This window comes from Aspergillus nomiae (genome assembly GCF_001204775.2).
Source record: "Aspergillus nomiae NRRL 13137 chromosome Unknown contig00070, whole genome shotgun sequence".
Classification (NCBI taxonomy): Eukaryota; Fungi; Ascomycota; class Eurotiomycetes; order Eurotiales; family Aspergillaceae; genus Aspergillus; species Aspergillus nomiae.
Genome location: NW_015378125.1, coordinates 1 through 16,825, shown reverse-complemented (window position 1 = coordinate 16,825; position 16,825 = coordinate 1). Strand labels below are relative to the sequence as shown.

The following is a 16,825-nucleotide window of genomic DNA, read 5'->3' as shown; positions in this document are numbered from 1 at the left end:
TTTACACAGTGGGCTTGGGATGGTGATTGTTGATTACTCCAAAATTTAGATGAAGTTAATATAGAAAGTCAGGCTGTATGGCTTTTGTTAGCCTGCTATTAGTCAGATTATAGGGCTGCTACTAACTAAAAGGTAGTTAGTTCGGTCTAAGAGGATGGGGTGGACCCCTATCTACCCTCACTGTAGGAGTAGCTAATCAAAATAGAAAGTACGGCGAGCCAGCTATTTAAAGCATTTTGAGATGATGTTACCCTTGACTGCATGCCCCGAGCTCTAAGACCAAGCCCTGGGCGTAACATCTTTAATAATCTAGCAGGTGGCCTATGTCGTGACTTACTTTATCTGATTAAGCTAGATTTTTACTTATTTATATAAAGGTCTACCTCAATATAAAACATTTCGTATGTAGGAAAAGCCTTACAAACGGACGTTTATTATAGCAAAAATTCAACTTTTGTATGGAAATTGGAAGTTCCGGCCGGGAGAATCTTTTATACCGAGGGACCACTGGTACAGTGGTAATAGACTACTACAAAGATTCAGTCTTCTGGGGAGCGAGCAGAATGGCCGAGTATGCAGGTGAATGGGATTCATGTGCGGCAAATGAGTGCATTGGACGAGGAATCTGGCCAAGGACACCAACAGACTCGATGGCGACAGGTGATTGGGCTAGTAGGGCTTAGACTGTTGGTAAGACAAAGAATTGAATGGCTGGGTGTTGGCGCCATCTTTACTTTGGTTTGCTTTACGTGTACAGTAAGATAGACCTACCGGGGTCATGGATTTAGCCAAGTCCAAATTCCTTGGGGGGCCTAAAGGTTCCCCTCATTCCCACCTACTTTAATAGACTGGCCCTCTAGGCGTATACTCATTTCGGCAGATAAATTGATCTTCCATCGGCCATCATTTCGGTTACCGGTCTTAGTTCATTGCACTGGTTACTTAGTGTTATTGCAGACATGGAAGAGGCAGAGTATGTGATCGTCGGTGGCGGTACAGCAGCCCTAGTTGTTGCCTGCCGACTGTCGGAGAACCCAGAGACGCGCATCGTGGTGCTGGAGCGCGGTAAAGATGCATCGAGTGATGCTCTCGTTCAGAATCCACTGGAATACGAGTCTCTGATAGGCAGTGAGATGGATTGGAACCTCAAGGTAGCTGCGCAGGTAACGACGATCTCCACCCCCTCTGTTGACAATGGCCTTGCGCTAAAATGAACGGGCTAGGCCGAACTGAACGGTCGAGAATTCCACCAGCCAGCGGGGAAGGGCCTGGGCGGGTCTCGTTAATCAATGGTTGCGTCTTCCTGCCCCCAGCTGCAGCGGTTCTTAATGCCTGGAATTCGCTGGGCAATCCGGGCTGGAACTGGGAAACGCTCGCGCCTATTTTCAACGGGCTTATACTTTGCATCCCAGGACCGGGGGGCCCCAGCCTAATAGAGCTGGCCCAATCCAAGTGAGCTACCCAGTGTCTGCCGGGAGGGCTGATAAAACCCTGCTCGACGCATGGAAGCAAACATTTGAGAAATACGGCTATGCTTACGCCGACGAATTGGTGTCGGAAGGGGCAACGATCGGTACGCGGCCATATACTGCGACCATCGACCCGGTGTCCGGATATCGCAGCAGCGCAGCAAGCGGATACGGCGCCGTTCTTGCGTCTCGTGCGAACGTTAGCATCGTCACCGGTGCCACCGTAACACGTATCCTATTCGAGCCGTTTGCACCGAATAGCAATCCCGCTGCCACGGGAGTAGAGGTCCAGACCGAAGCCCGGGGGACCGTCCTCTTCAAACCCACCAAAGAGGTGATTATGGCCGCGGGCGTGTTCAACAACCCCAAGATCCTCGAATTGTCGGGGATTGGGGATCAGGCTCGACTCCAGGAGCTCGGCATTTCACCACTTGTCCACCTGCCCGGAGTAGGAGAGAACCTGACGAACCACGCCATGAGTATCCTGACGGCCCCGGTGAAAGCACATGCGGACATCCAGGACATTGCCCCAGGCATGAAAGCCAATGCCCTCATCCGCCTTGCGCCCGCGGACATGCAACAGATTCTCGATCGGGCCCGCGAGAGCCCAGACCACACGGCCATTGCAGGGATCCTTAACGACCCCAATGAGGCGTCCGCCTGCGTACACTTCGCCATCTACCCCGCAATCTCGCCGTTATGGCCCTTTTTCCCTCCTTTCCTTTGTCCAGGGGCAACACCCATATCCAATCAGCGGACCCAGCTATCAGCCCCAAGATTGACCCAAAATACCTGACCAACCCGTCAGACCTCGAGTCCATGGTCCGGCACGTTCAGCACTTGCAGGAAATTCTCCACTCCGCCCGTCTCCAGCCCTTCGTCGATGCGCCGCCGCCCCAGGACCGAGAGATGCTCGTCCAGCTGGTGCGCGAGGCCATGGTCATCCCAACGGCCCATCCATGCGGTACCACCGCGATGCTGCCCCGCGAGAAAGGTGGTGTGGTCGCGCCGGATCTGAAGGTTTACGGCGTCAGCAATGTTCGTGTGGTCGATGCAAGCGTCTTCCCCATCATTCCGCAGGCGAATCCCATTAGCACCGTTTATATGGTGGCTGAACGGGCCGCAGATTTGATTCGAGCACCTTGATCAGCCCATGTCTTGCTTTTCCCCTGCATTCGGCCTTGATTTGTTCGTGGTCCTGATTGGTAGGGGATAGTAGACTAGTTGTTTACGTTTGACAATACACTGATTCTGAGTCTTGTGTTCCCCCCAAGTCACTACTAAGAGCTTCCAGCAAAACCAAATAAGAAAAATAAAAAAATGAAATAAAAGAGTATCGTACATCTACACAAAAGAATTCCTCTCCAACAAGGAACAGAGCTTTTTAGCGCCGTAGATAAATTCTAATTTGAAAAAAAAAAGGTTGCATCCCTGCAGAAGGCAAACAATTAGACTGCTGTCAAAGTACCCCGGACGATGAGCTGATGCTATAGACGCACATCTACGGAGTAACTACGTGCCGGATTACATACCAACAGCAATATCGCTTTATGAATCACAGACTACCACATCATTTCAGATGCGAAGCGGAAGAGCAAACCTCCGGTGTGCTTAATATATGGCGAGTGAGATATCCTGCAATTAGATGAGTGGAAATTAAGGGGAAAATCCCGCAAGTCAACTAAGACCCCGAGCACAAAGGAGGAACAGAACGTATGTTGTCCCAAGAACTAACCATGTAATTGATGGGCCGTGAACAAGGTATAGCAATCGCAGTGACCACCATTCTCCTTGTTAGGTCCGCGTTATCATCCCGCCTCTCAACCCCAAATGGAGGACCTGGAGGACGAAATGGATGACTTAGATACATTAAGTAACTTTGTCTATACAGCAAATTTGCCCTTTGAAATCCGAGGCATCACATAATGAATGGAACAATAGGACAGAGTCTGAATGACTGCATCGAGCAAAGATCGGGGGATATAGCAAGAAGCCATCTACAAGTCGGGCCTTAGTTGTGCTTCCCCCTAATATGGCGGTACTGTACCTAGGACAGGCGACGTGCTATCAGAAATTATGGTTCCTCACGAGATTTGGGATCTGAGCTAGAAACGTCATTGCCAATGAAGGCTATATCTATGATAGTCGTTCTGGTGGGAACTATTCTCAGAGGCAGTTTCATGGTACAAGGAACATACTGATAACAATGCCCTTGGCCTATCTAAACACTTTAACTTAATCAGCAGGAGTGAGTACATATTCCGCGCTTTTGAAATGTAGCTGTACGCTATCTGCAACAAACTGACTATAAACAATGAGTTAGTTCACCCTTATGGTTCCCACGAGGCCATACCAGTAGTCCGAAACGGGTGCCAGAGCGAGAGTAACAGATATAGCCAAGGTAAATCCGAAAAGGAGGACGTGAACTGGACGCTTTTCAACATCCCTCTTCCGTTTAGCATCTATCGAACGTAGGGCCTGTTCAGCCACGATCTTGCTGCTGGCTAGACATATTGGAACCCCCGTGCCGGGATGTGTGCTTGCGCCGACGAAGAACAGCCGCTCAATTGAACTATGGCGTGTTTTGGGCCGGAAGCTGAGGACATTGAAGAATGAATGCGAAAGTCCTAGGATAGAGCCACGATCGAGGTTGTACTTGCTTTCCCAGCTCAACGGCGTGTCCACCTTCTCGCTAAGAAGCTTCTTCCGTAGATTGGAAGCACCGGTCCTCTCCTCTATAATGTCAAGGACTTGTTCTCTCAGTTTTGAGACTGTCTTTTCCAAGTAGTCTACCATTCTCATATTGCGTTCATCTGTTTCCTCATTATTTGTGCCCTGTGGAAGATGTCCAACCGGTACGAGAACCACGACTGCATCTTTGCCTTCTGGGGCAGCCGTCTTGTCGAGACGACTTGGGACATGGACATAAAAGGAGGGCTCTAGAGGGACTTTATTTTCCTTGAAAATTCTATCAAAGCTTTCTCGGTACTCCTGAGCGAGGAACACATTGTGGGATTGGAGCTCAGGGATGGTAGTGCTGAATGACCAGAAGAATGAAATGCAGCTGCAGGAGGTATCCCGTTTTTGCAGACTAGTACCATATGTGCTTCCTGGCAGAAGGTTATTGTAGGCATATGTAAGGTCTGCATTTACAATAACCAGGTCTGCGTCCAGAGTCTCACCCGACGCAAGGCACACGCCTGTTGCCATATGACCATCATCTGAGAGTTTGACGGATGTCACAGGGCAATTGAGTCTGTACTCCACCCCAAGTCGTTTTCCAATTTTTACCAGGGCGTCTAGGACCTAAAGTGTGACCTGGGTCAACAAGCAGAATTACTGAGTGCCACGAAGTACTTACTGCATGTAGACCACCAACTGGATACCAGATTCCATGTGCAAGCTCCGTGTACTGCAGCAGGGAGAATGTCCCAGGAGCGTCAAATGGGCTCATTCCAACATACATGCTTGCAAATGTGAAGGCTTGTCTGAGCTTCTCTGAGCGGAAGTACCGGCTTATACGGCTATACATGCTCTCAAAAGGATGCAGCCGCCAAAGCGAGAAGAGTAATCCGGGCCGAAGCATACTACAGAGGCTAGTGAAATTTCGGCCTAGGACATGAGTACAGGATAGGTTATAATGCTCACCAGCCTCATTTAAAAAGTTTAAGAAGGCACTGAAGCCTTGCTTACCCTCAAACCTTTGTATTTCCTGGTTCATTTGATTCATGTTGGAGGATATATCTATGCTTTGACGGTCTGGAAACCATATTCGGTAGTTGGGGTCACATCTTAAAAGCTGGACTCCTTCTCTTTCCATTGTGGTTTCTAGATCTTGAAAGATCTCAGCAAAGAACTCCGGCATAAGAAGAAGCGATGGTCCTTGATCAAATCTCTATGTGGCTGTTAGCCAAACATAAGTCATCTTCCAAACAGCAGCCCAGGCTCACATAATCTTCATCTTCAACAATGGAACACCGACCGCCTGTATAACTGTTCTTTTCTAAAACAGTTACACGGACACCATTCTTGGCTAAGCGAGCAGCCACAGCCACTCCTCCAGCGCCAGAACCTGTGTGATTGCGTAAGTCAGTCACGTAAAGATTTAGTCTCGGAAATTGTGTGCAAGCGCATACCAACTACGATTGCCCTTGGAGTGGACATTAGGAAATCACAGGGCTGGGACGAATTTGAGACTTAGCAAAGTTCAGGTTCCAAGGCAACCTTGCTGTTTGTTGAGTAGTAGTTGCCTACGTTGTTTGAAAGCACATGGAATATATATGTGCCAGATTTTCAGGTTTTCGTTACCAAAGGTTTCACACGTGCAAGGTATGCAGACTAGGTAAAAGCGGCAGGACTGACGAATTCTCTTGGATGATCTCCACTTTTTATTGATATGCAAGGGGTTGTACTGTTGTCTTGATACGATCCTGCATAAATGGTTCCTCTCTGTGGTCCAACTGGATTGATTGGCAAAGAAGTATGCTCAGCATCGTTGGTTGACCAATATGGAGGTTGATGCTACCGAAGCCACACCGTATATAGGGTGATCATTTCCGAGTATAAGTTCTCGTCTCAGTATGGTAAACTCTGTGAGCATAAGCGGACGAACCCCATATTGAGATAGGGGTCGTGCGTGACCTGTCACATTGATTGTTTTTCAATATTTCGCTTTCTCACCATGACGGAGCTACTACAGGTCAGGTGGCTATTAGGTGAGGATTATGATTATGTATCAATCTTGCATCTCAATTTAGCTACCGCTATTGTTCAAGTAGCCAATGATCGTATTATCAGATACGATCTCACATAGTGCCAATCAGTTGTTCTCGTTTCACAGTCCGCCATTCCATACCCAAAGCTCCTAGAATGGATAATGCTGAGAGTGCTGTAGCAACGTACCATGCTCTTGTGAGGGCTGTATTGTACACTGGTCGTACAAGCTCAGCGATATCTGGAGGAATGGTGGAGAGTAGCTCTGTAGCGCCACTTTTCACGATGGATGACGTTGGAACGTGATGAGTTACCTGTTCGACACCTTGAACGAGCTCGTTGATAAAGACATTTTGGCTTACTGAGGTAAACATCGCGCCTCCCAGAGAGAGGAAAAATACCATCAGAGAAGTACCGATAGGCACATCAGCGAGAGGCAAGACCACCTGGGCCGCAATAATAGGGAGCTGAAAACCTGCGCCAATACCCAGGCCGTAGACAACTTGATATCCTATCCATTCGGGAGGACCCGATGTCGTAGTAAGTGTAGAGAGCAGGCCAGCGCCAACGCTGGATAGAATGCAAGATACATAGAAAAACTGGGTATATCTGCCGCAGAAAGTAATGACAACCCCACAAATCATCAGGAAGACCACCATTGATAGGAGTAGGGCGATGGACATAACCCCAGACTGCGTAGGTGATGCTGATTTGATGGCCTGGAACCAAATCGGAATGAGATATATCATGGTAAAGAAGGACCCGCCAAGTAAAAAGGAAAATAAACAACCAAAGGCTATACTTCGCTGTCGTAAAAGCCTCGGCGGTATGGTAGCATTTTCGCCTTTCCAAGTCTGGACAAACACGAAAGCGATCCCTAGCAGGGCAAACACTATTATTAATGCAATGACGCGGCCATTCGACCAGGCATAATGTACTCCACCTAATTGAAGAGCGACAAGGATGCATACCACAGAAGGCAGAAGTAGAGCGGTTCCGATTAAATCGAACTGACCAAGTCTTTCCTTGAGAGTGGTTGTTCTACTCACCAAAGTAGGTAACCGAAGAGCAAATATAGTGGTTAGCATAGATACCCCACCAATTGGAAGATTTATATAGAAGCTGATCGATGTATTAGCAGAAGCTGAAGATGGCCATCATGACGCAAAGACATACCACCATCTCCAGCTCACATAGGTCGTGAAGGCGCCTCCCAGCAGCGGGCCTATCACAGACGCGAATCCATACATTGACATCAAAACACCATTATCTGGGACATGTTAGCTGGCATTTCTCTTCCCCTATTGAGGTATAAAAGATCCTGACAGATGGGGAGCCTTTCTGGTTTAACGCTCTGGGATAACACCACTAAGGCCCCTGAAAATACTCCTGCTGATCCTACCCCTGCCACAGCGCGGCCAGTAATTAGCATTGTTGAGCTGGAAGCCCCCCCACACACAGCTGAACCAATCTCAAAGAGGCTGATGGCCAGTAAAAATGTTCCCTTGATCGAAAATAGCGTGTAAAGCCTGCCAAATACAAGCTGAAACGAGCATGTGGTCAGGAGGTAAGCTGACGCATACCATCCTACGGAATCCAGAGTTTTGAAATCATCGGTAATACTCGGAATTGCGGTAGCTATGATTGAATTGTCCTAAAGAAAAATATACGGTCCAAGTCAGCGTACTAGGCGTGCATGCCAGCTCCATGAACCTTCTCACCAAAGCAACTAAGAAAACAGCCAGGCACAGGCCAACGCATACAGCAAGTAGATTGTACGAGCTGGGTCTACCATTATCGGGACGGCTTTCTTCCGAAGGTTCTTCGTATATTACCGGGTCGGTCAAATGCATTGGTATCGATTCTGCCGTTTTGGAACCCATAGTTCACGAAACCAGTAGTGGCAATACGTCACAAGGTATAAGAAATGCTGTGTTAAGATGTAAACGATGGTGCTAGCATGGTGACAAGGCGTCGCTGTATCCCCAGTCTGGCTCATTATATGTTGGTTCGTGCTTCATTTTTAATCTCGCATTCCTCACTGTAGCCGGGACAGTCTCCCTCATGCACAAGGGCTAGTCCCTTGCTTGACACAAAAAGCCAAAATACATTCTAAAAACCAGAGTTTGTTCATGTCAAAAAAAAATGCTGCATCTGCTGCTCAAACAACCACAAATTGACTGCCTACTGCAAGATGCATGAATCTATGACTGGTGATTCTGTGGTTAGTTAAGTCCAACCAGTTCTCCATGTGTATATTAAAAAATAGAAATTATTCCCTAAGCAGCTTGCAGAAAATCATTCCCTCTTCAGATAATGTTCAGAATACTACACCGCCGTCTTTCGAACTGGCTCCTTACATTAGGAAAACTACGCTGCAAGCTATCCCGTGTATTGCAAGAATACGCATCTTACTCGAAATAATAACCTTAACACCATACTGACAACGAACGTGTAACCTATCGCCAAGGGTATGCAGAACGTAGGGGGTTCAGCAATAGTAGATTAAATATGCAAAGCGGTATACTTGTCTTCCAAAGATGACGGATCACGCTGCAGATAATGGGTTAGCCTGATTCATCGTCTTTAACTGGCAGGTATATCATATGTGAGGTCTCCATAGCTACGGGAGGGTTTAACCCAGATCAAATAGTGTCGGGTGCTTTTGGTGTGCCCTATCTGCGCACTCAAGTTACAGCGTAAGGGGTGTTCTGCATGTTATCAGATGTTTTTCCTAGCCCCAATATGTTTGACGACGAGGGGCATTCCAGCACTGCGACGTGCTAATTCAATGCCCTAGGGGAGGACTTAGAAATGGGAATTTTGGTACTCTTGAAAGGCATTGCTTATGACTAACAGGAATCATGCATTGGGCACTACAGCCAGCTAATTGAGGCCGATATTGTGCATACTATACAAGTGCAACCAAGGTACTCCATGCCACTATTTATCCTGAAGTTAGTAGAGACCTCCCCACGTATAGTGCCCGCTCGCGTACGGGTTGTATTGGCTTTAGGAGCTGGGGAATAGGCTGGTATTGACAAATCAATGTTGCGTAGCTAGAAGGGACATCATCGGAGAATGTTGAGCTATTATGGATACATGATTATATGCGTTGTCAAACGTGATCGTAAGATATACGCCCCCCAAGTAATCATACTAAGTGTACTGGCAACGCAGCTAGGGTAATTCAACAATCATGCCGCTTGGTCATATGTCCAGCTTTCGTGGGTTAGACGATGTCCACGGCCTTTCTAAAGGTTCATTGCTTTCCATGCAACGAGCAACCGCCGCCATAGCGGTAAGCGAAATTTTCTTGCGGATTGAAGATTGCCTTTCTTCTTTCTAAGACTGCGACTGATTTCCATATAACTCTCAATTGTGGCATTCACAGGCCCTTGGATCTCGAGAGGCAGTTTATCAATTGCAGCACGAGAGTTCTGATAGCAATACTCGGCCTTATCCAAGAGCATTGCTTGCATCGTATATACTTTCGGGTGCGAAGGATAATCAATCACGTCTAAAGGAGATACACCTGCCTTTTGAAGCCATGCTGTGGGTATATATACTCTGCCAATAACAGCGTCTCGGTGGATGTCCCGGGCAATGTTGACATATTGTAGCGCCCTGCCCATCTCTCTACCAGCAGCCGTTATCTGTTGTAAATGGTCTGGTGGATGAATAGGCTTGTTTTGGAAGTGATGGTGGTATATCAAGCTTAATGTCAGCTCTCCCACGGTGCCAGCAACCAGAGAAGCGTACATATCGAGGTCAGCTTCTGTCTGGATAGGAAATATTCCTTGTTTGTGATTAAATTCCAAGTCTGTCTTCAACCCTCTCAGCAGATCAAGGAGAGGCTGTTTGGACAGACGTGGCGCAGGAATTTGTTTAATGGCTGCAACGAGCCTTTGATCAACTTCAGAACACAGACCCTTCAGGGAAATTGATTTTTCGACGTCCTGGGAAAGGAACCTCGCATCTAACAACGCTGAGCACCGTTCGATCCACAAGAAAGCTTGATCCTTGTTTTGAGCTTCGTCGACCAGATCGTCAATCAAGCGGCAAAATGAGTATCTATATATAGAAAGGTCATTATACAAGCCTTTAGACTTGAGTATGGACCACTCACAGGAAAATCAAATCAATTCGAAGTTGGCCTTCAAAAAGAGCACTCCCCAGATACATGCTCGGGCTTTTCAAGTGTAAACAGTTGGTTGCTTCACAGAGCGCATCAAGTATTTGGTTATTGAATTCCACTCTTCTTACTGTAACAGTGGTGAAGGCTGATTTTAGGGACGTGCCTTTTGTAGAAGATGTCCCCGAGGTGAGATAGTCATACTGATCGATAGCAAGGGCAACATCACATGTGACAAGTCCGAATACTACCAATGCATTCGTTATAGCGAAGAACACGACCTCTCTATAGTAAAGTATGCATTTTAGCATTTAATGTCCGTCAGGTCGGGGAATTAGTTTAAGAATTGCTCGCTTACTCCAGTTCAAGGCCTGACCAGACCTGTAAATTCACTTTAGTTTTATGATTTATGACCCACGTACCAGTTCTAATGGCATTAGAATCCGCTATCCAAAGATAGATAGTTGGTATCCAAATGGCACATAGAATACCGCCATATGGAATAGCCAGAATGACTCCGTGTGAGATTACCCTGCAATGTCAGCATCTCCATATCAAGGGAGGGTGCAACTCAACCTACCATTGTAATATCAGTACTGGGAACGCCCATGTAATGATTAATCCTAGGTAAGTTGTATGGCCGCTTAGTAGTATGCATGTCGCCCCAGCAGCCCATACTGCAACTAGGGATGTAGTGCCAAAATCTCTTGCTTGTTGTTTAGAAGAGCCAGATCTTAGATAAATTGGCCACAGAAGAGGTTTCGTACAAATGCAGTATACCAAGCTCGTCAAGTAAGTCTGAATAATAAAGAAGAATATTTCTTCGATTGGAATACTAAAAACCGTGTATCCTAGTACTGTGCTGGGTGGGTAGCTCCAGATGCCAGTGCGAATTAGATATGAATCCCATGGTAGTGTATATAAAACGGCAACCTGTTTATACACTTGTGAGGCACTGGTCTCCACCACATAACCGTGGCTTGAAGGTGAGACAAGACATACTATTGTTATAAAGGTGATTTTGTAAATATCCTGGCGGGTAAAAAAGGGATAGTACAAAATCGATAGAATGATAGCTATGGGGACAGTATATTGGGCGTGACTAGAATGGTACAGCGCCTTTTAGTCACCTCCACTTGCAGCATGGCATGTCCTACTTACAAGAGAAGGTACTGAGTGCCCATCGTTAAATCCAATATGTTATCTGAGGTCGTTGCTTGATCAATTTGCTTGAGATATCTGTAAACAATGAGAAAATATGTTAATTAATGCGGGTCATAAGGATAATCATGGAATTCAGGAAGCCCAATAAATATTACATTGGGTAAAAATGGATTGCCAACCCCGTTCTGAGACTAAACTTTCTTGCCGAATATGCCGGCAGAGCTCCACTGCATACCTAAATCTAAGCAAGGGGTATGCAGCAGTACTAAGCGCACGCAGTACAACTATGGTAGATCCCAAATTATGAGGCATTAGAGAACAACGTTTTAGAAAGAGTCAGCCGTGAAATTCTCAGCTTCACACTCAGTACAACCGGTCTATTGAGTGACCGTTTACCATATGAGTTATTGTGACCAATAGCATCCTGTAGATAGAAGTATCTAGTAACGCTGATTTAGTCTTAGGATACGCTGGATACATGGTATAGCTTCCTTACTTCCATCTACTGACTGACTACTGCAGCTGCATCATAGGAGCAAAAGTCCGCACCAAAGCCAGCGTTGAAATATGGATATGTGACTGGGCGCACCTTAGGGACGCGCCTACATGGTCATCCGCATAGACTGGTCATATCTTGTGACACGAAAGTATACTTCCTTGGCGGTATACAGAATTACGAATTATCATACCTGGTGGAGGTCCGGATATTTTAATTACCAGGCGCTGTTTTGGAGCAGTATTGCCAACATACCGCGCATTACAAATGCCATGATTCGAGACCACTTCGTACATATATGATATCACCGGACCGATTCATATGAATCCCTTCATTTCATGTTAGGCACATCGGTACTTATTTCCGATTTACATGACAACCTTTTGACAATCCAGAATCTCAGTTGCACCATGATGGAACAAAAGAAAAGAAGCCAGCATAGGTGAGTCACTATATTACAGCTTCAAATATGGAATAACTGACTTGCAGTAGATATCTGAGTGGCAACTTTGCCCCCGTATCGCACACCGCACCTTTGCAGCCATGTAGATTTATGGGAGAAATTCCCGATGAGCTTCGCGGAGGGCAGTACGTTCGAAACGGCGGAAACCCTGTAGTCACCCACGACTTAACAAGGAAGGCACATTGGTTTGATGGGGATGGTATGTTGAACGGCGTTTATTTCCGACCTTGCTCAGACAGGGACGGAAAAGACATCATACAGCCAGAGTTCGTCAACCAATATGCCCTGACTGATGTGTACTTTGCCAATGCATCTGGCCTAAGTTTGGAGGAGCCAATGAATCCCAGCATCGCCTTATTTTTGGATCCGCAAACGACTCTGACGGAGGTCATAACAAAGGCATGGAATTTTCTCAAAGTTGCCATGAGATCTTATTTCGGAGGGTTTCCCAATGTCATCAAACGAATCAGTGTTGCGAACACTGGTGTTATCTATCATGATGGCCGTGCACTTGCCACATGTGAAATTGGACCACCTCTTCGAGTGTCGTTGCCGGAACTCGAGACGGTAGGATGGTTTAATGGCATTAACGCTGAGGGTGAAATTCCAAATGATACTGTTACAGCTGGGTTTGGGGATCATTTGTTCTTCAAGTTTTTCCAGGAATTCACAACAGGACATGTAAGTCACACAGCCTGTTAACGTCTCTTCATGCCCTTCAGGATAACATATCCGGTTCAACTAACCATAGAGTCATAGCCCCATGTCGATCCACAAAGTGATGAACTGATTTTATTCCATTCGATATATGTACCACCATATGTAACCTACTCGGTTATCCCACGGAGGAACAGGCCATTAGGGAAGCGAAGCAGTCCAATGTTCAACATCCCTGTAAAAGGAATATCACGTCCCAAGCTGATGCATGATTTCGGTGTTTCGCACCAATATACTATCATCATTGACCTCCCAATATTGTTTAGTCCTACGAACCTCCTCCGAGAGGAGTCGCTAGTCACATACTGCCCGGATAAAGAAACAAGATTCGGCGTCTTTCCTCGCTACAACCCAGAGGCTATCCGTTGGTTTCATACGGAGCCATGTTGCATATTCCATACCGTTAATTCATGGGACGTGCATCTTCCCGGCCGTAGCGAGTCTCCACCGGTTGCTATAAACATGCTGTGTTGCCGAATGACTGGTCCTTCAATGATATTCAATACGGGTGACATTGAGATCCCACCGGGAAGCGTTAACCATGAGATAAACCCTGAGTGTCGGTTGTACTTTTATCAGTTCGATCTAAGCTCCCCTTGGAATGTGATATCGCAGCAGTGGGCTCTCTCTGCCATTGGATATGAATTCCCGCATGTGCCGCGACACTCCTCAATGTCAGCTACCAGATGGGTGTACGGCTGCTCGACAGTAGAGGGATCCTTTGGCATCGCCCTTGGCAAAGCATTAAAGATTGATTGCCTTGTGAAGATTGATGCAAAAGCTCTGATTGCAAAAGGCTTAAAGGAACCACCCGAGCAAGTCACAGGTTGTGTTGATAACCGCTCTGTTAAGGAAATTCTCGCACAAAAGGACAAAGACTCTGACGATCCAATCCGCATATACCAAATGCCGACTGGATGGTATGCCCAGGAATGCTCTTTCGTTCCTCGTCATAATGCAGAACAAGAGGATGACGGGTGGCTACTGACCTTTGTATTTGATGAGTCACAACTTAGTGATGCAGGTGAAGCTTTGGATACTGCGAAGAGCGAGCTTTGGATTCTCAATGCCAAAGATATGAATAGCGTCGTAGCACGAATTATTCTTCCCCAAAGGGTGCCATATGGCATTCATGGCAACTGGTTTTCCGAGGAAGAAATTCAAAGTCAGCATCCAGTCCAAAAGTACCGGGGCGTTCCGAGACAACAGATATAGAATAGAGCTACAATTTGTGCGGCGGGCTAAATCGTTTTGCCAGACAATAGAAATTTCTTACCGAAACCTAAGCGTTTTTACATGCACTCTCTTGTATATAAAAATTAAAACCGAATGAAATATAGTGGAGCCCTCTATTTATTGGTAAATTTGGTAATATTTTACATGATTCGGAACCTCGATTTGGTAAGATGTAATTTGGATTTTGTTCAAACCGTATCATGGGGATCACATCAGATCTAACCCCTTGCATATTCTGGCTCCAACTTTATTGCTGATGAAGGGAGAGGTATTCAGTCACGTAGTTTTAAATCAACGAATAAATATCCCTACATATTACTTATGACCGTGACATTGCGAAACCCCATCTTGTGACGCGACAAACACTGACCATGGCTGTATCTGCTCTCCATATGCTCGTCTTCAGCCTGTTCAACCCATATTCTCTAAGTCTAGACAGCGACGGCCCATTCCCTGTTTTGGGCCGTCTTTTAACTTCGAGATGCATGCCGATCGAAGATACGAATATCTCAAGCTTTGCAAACAAGACTGTGCTTATTACAGGCGCAACTAGCGGTTGCGGGTTTCATTGTGCGAAAGCGCTATCTCGTGTAAACTGCCACTTGATTTTGACGGCAAGGAACCGTGAAAAGGGAGAGGCAGCATCGCGGGAGATTGCTAGCATGAATCCTAGCTCCGGCGCCACCGTCGACTTTCTAGAAATGGATATGACCAGTTATACATCAATCTATACATTCAGGACAAAATTGCAACAGTACTCCCAACTCGATGTGGCGATTTTGAATGCGGGCATGTATTCCACTGACTTCAACCTATGCCCAGAAACTGAGCTCGAAGAGACCCTACAGGTACGTGTAGAGCAATTTATTTATCTATTTAGTGTGTATGTCAGGAGACAAATAAGCAGAACTAATACTAAATAACCCTGACGAATAGGTTAACTTTCTGAGCACCTGTTTGATATCTCTTCTTCTAATTCCACTACTTCTGAAGTGTTCTCAACAGTCACGTCTTCTATTTATATCTTCAGAAGCACATGCTTGGGCAGCCCCACGACAAACTTCATTTCAAGATTTACAAACGCAGCTGAATGATCCCGCGGCATATGCATGCTATGAACGTTACCATATCAGCAAACTACTTCTTGTCCTATGGACACAACGGCTATCCTCACAAATCGATCCGGAGAAACTCCTTATCGCATCAGCATCCCCTGGCTTCTGTCGCAGCGGATTGTTTCGCCTCTTCAATTTCCATGCACTCGCCGCATTTCTAGAGAAATTGGTCTGTCGAACACCGGACAAAGGAGCGTCCCAATACATACTTGCATTGGGCTGTATGAGCAAAGAGACTCATGGCGCTTTCTACTCCGATAACAAGTTCAGAAGGTATCGTTCTCGTATTAACCGGTCATCCTTGAACCCTTATTCACGGCGCCGTAATAACACTCACACAGACCAGCCACCGCGACGGCTACATATTCTGCAGTCTCCCTGCGTAATTCTCTGTGGGACGATATACAGAGACTCCTCCCGACGTGGATTCAAGGCGTGGGACAAGATATTTTCGCCATCTAGGAATATCATCGTGGCTTAGTGTAGAATCACTGGTTCAAGTAGAAGATTTGAGGTTGCGATGGCTTCTTCACGCGTACGAATGTGTGTGGATCAGCTAGAAGCAGGACCAATTTTCGAAACAAATTGACGGGGGCCAACTTGGAATATCAATGTTAGGAATTTCTCTTGGGCTGGGATTCCATAGACGCTCCCTTCTCAAGAAGGATCTTTACCGCTTCTGACCTTCAGATTTAGCATGCCGCGCCTAAGTGTGTCGTTTTCCATATATCCAACTTCATCTTCGTGCTCAAGGAGTCTCACGACGTCCCCACTTTCGTGTTGCTTTCTTAATGCGAAATATTTGATCTCAATCAAAACTAGTAGGTAAGATCTTTAATTACAATAATAATGGTGTTTATGATATTCTATCGACTTGTGGCATATGTTATAAAAGCTGCCTTAATATAGATATTCAGCCTCCGACATGTCAGTGTCTCTTCCAACCATTGCCGTTTAATAACGGGAAACATGTCCATGTAGATAGAGTGTCAGCATCAAAGTATTGTCGTTTTGTCATAAAACAAATTCAAGCAAGTATTTCGAGTTGTGAGGACTGCAAATATATATTATCTCCTTACCAAAAGACTTCGTAATTTGTAGGGCCCACGAGTAGTAACTCACGGGTAATCTTGGTCTTTTGGTAAAATGCCTTGTGTCGCCCCAAGCTCTAGATGAACTACCTTACAAATCTCCGGTTCAAAGCAATAACTATTAGTTGGATATCTGATTATCGACAGACTGGTATATTGCTTTTAAGATATTCAGCGAGTAATATAAACCTCTTCCCATATAAAACTAGCACATACGACCACAGGG

The 16,825-nt window shown here is 46.1% G+C and overlaps 5 protein-coding genes across 5 annotated transcripts; 3 read left to right on the top strand and 2 right to left on the bottom strand.

The window, feature by feature from the left end:
- Positions 1-959: 959 nt before the first annotated feature.
- On the top strand, positions 960-2,615 carry ANOM_004610 (GMC family oxidoreductase; the record flags this gene model as incomplete). The annotated part of the gene is made up of 4 exons (XM_015549867.1): positions 960-1,163; positions 1,224-1,276; positions 1,413-2,123; positions 2,201-2,615. The coding sequence occupies 4 exons, from the start codon at positions 960-962 to the stop codon at positions 2,613-2,615; spliced, it is 1,383 nt and encodes a 460-aa protein (XP_015408720.1).
- A 1,089-nt stretch (positions 2,616-3,704) lies between these two features.
- On the bottom strand, positions 3,705-6,931 carry ANOM_004609 (uncharacterized protein; the record flags this gene model as incomplete). Its single annotated transcript, XM_015549866.1, has 5 exons — positions 3,705-3,774; positions 3,823-4,775; positions 4,831-5,364; positions 5,420-5,541; positions 6,325-6,931. The coding sequence occupies 5 exons, from the start codon at positions 6,929-6,931 to the stop codon at positions 3,705-3,707; spliced, it is 2,286 nt and encodes a 761-aa protein (XP_015408708.1).
- Positions 6,932-9,436: 2,505 nt separating this feature from the next.
- ANOM_004608 (phytoene/squalene synthase family protein) lies at positions 9,437-10,628 on the bottom strand (the record flags this gene model as incomplete). The annotated part of the gene is made up of 2 exons (XM_015549865.1): positions 9,437-10,256; positions 10,312-10,628. The coding sequence occupies 2 exons, from the start codon at positions 10,626-10,628 to the stop codon at positions 9,437-9,439; spliced, it is 1,137 nt and encodes a 378-aa protein (XP_015408709.1).
- A 1,762-nt stretch (positions 10,629-12,390) lies between these two features.
- On the top strand, positions 12,391-14,372 carry ANOM_004607 (carotenoid oxygenase family protein; the record flags this gene model as incomplete). Its single annotated transcript, XM_015549864.1, has 3 exons — positions 12,391-12,419; positions 12,470-13,121; positions 13,200-14,372. The coding sequence occupies 3 exons, from the start codon at positions 12,391-12,393 to the stop codon at positions 14,370-14,372; spliced, it is 1,854 nt and encodes a 617-aa protein (XP_015408696.1).
- Positions 14,373-14,785: 413 nt separating this feature from the next.
- On the top strand, positions 14,786-15,970 carry ANOM_004606 (uncharacterized protein; the record flags this gene model as incomplete). The annotated part of the gene is made up of 3 exons (XM_015549863.1): positions 14,786-15,241; positions 15,330-15,781; positions 15,850-15,970. The coding sequence occupies 3 exons, from the start codon at positions 14,786-14,788 to the stop codon at positions 15,968-15,970; spliced, it is 1,029 nt and encodes a 342-aa protein (XP_015408697.1).
- Between the last annotated feature and the right edge of the window lie 855 nt (positions 15,971-16,825).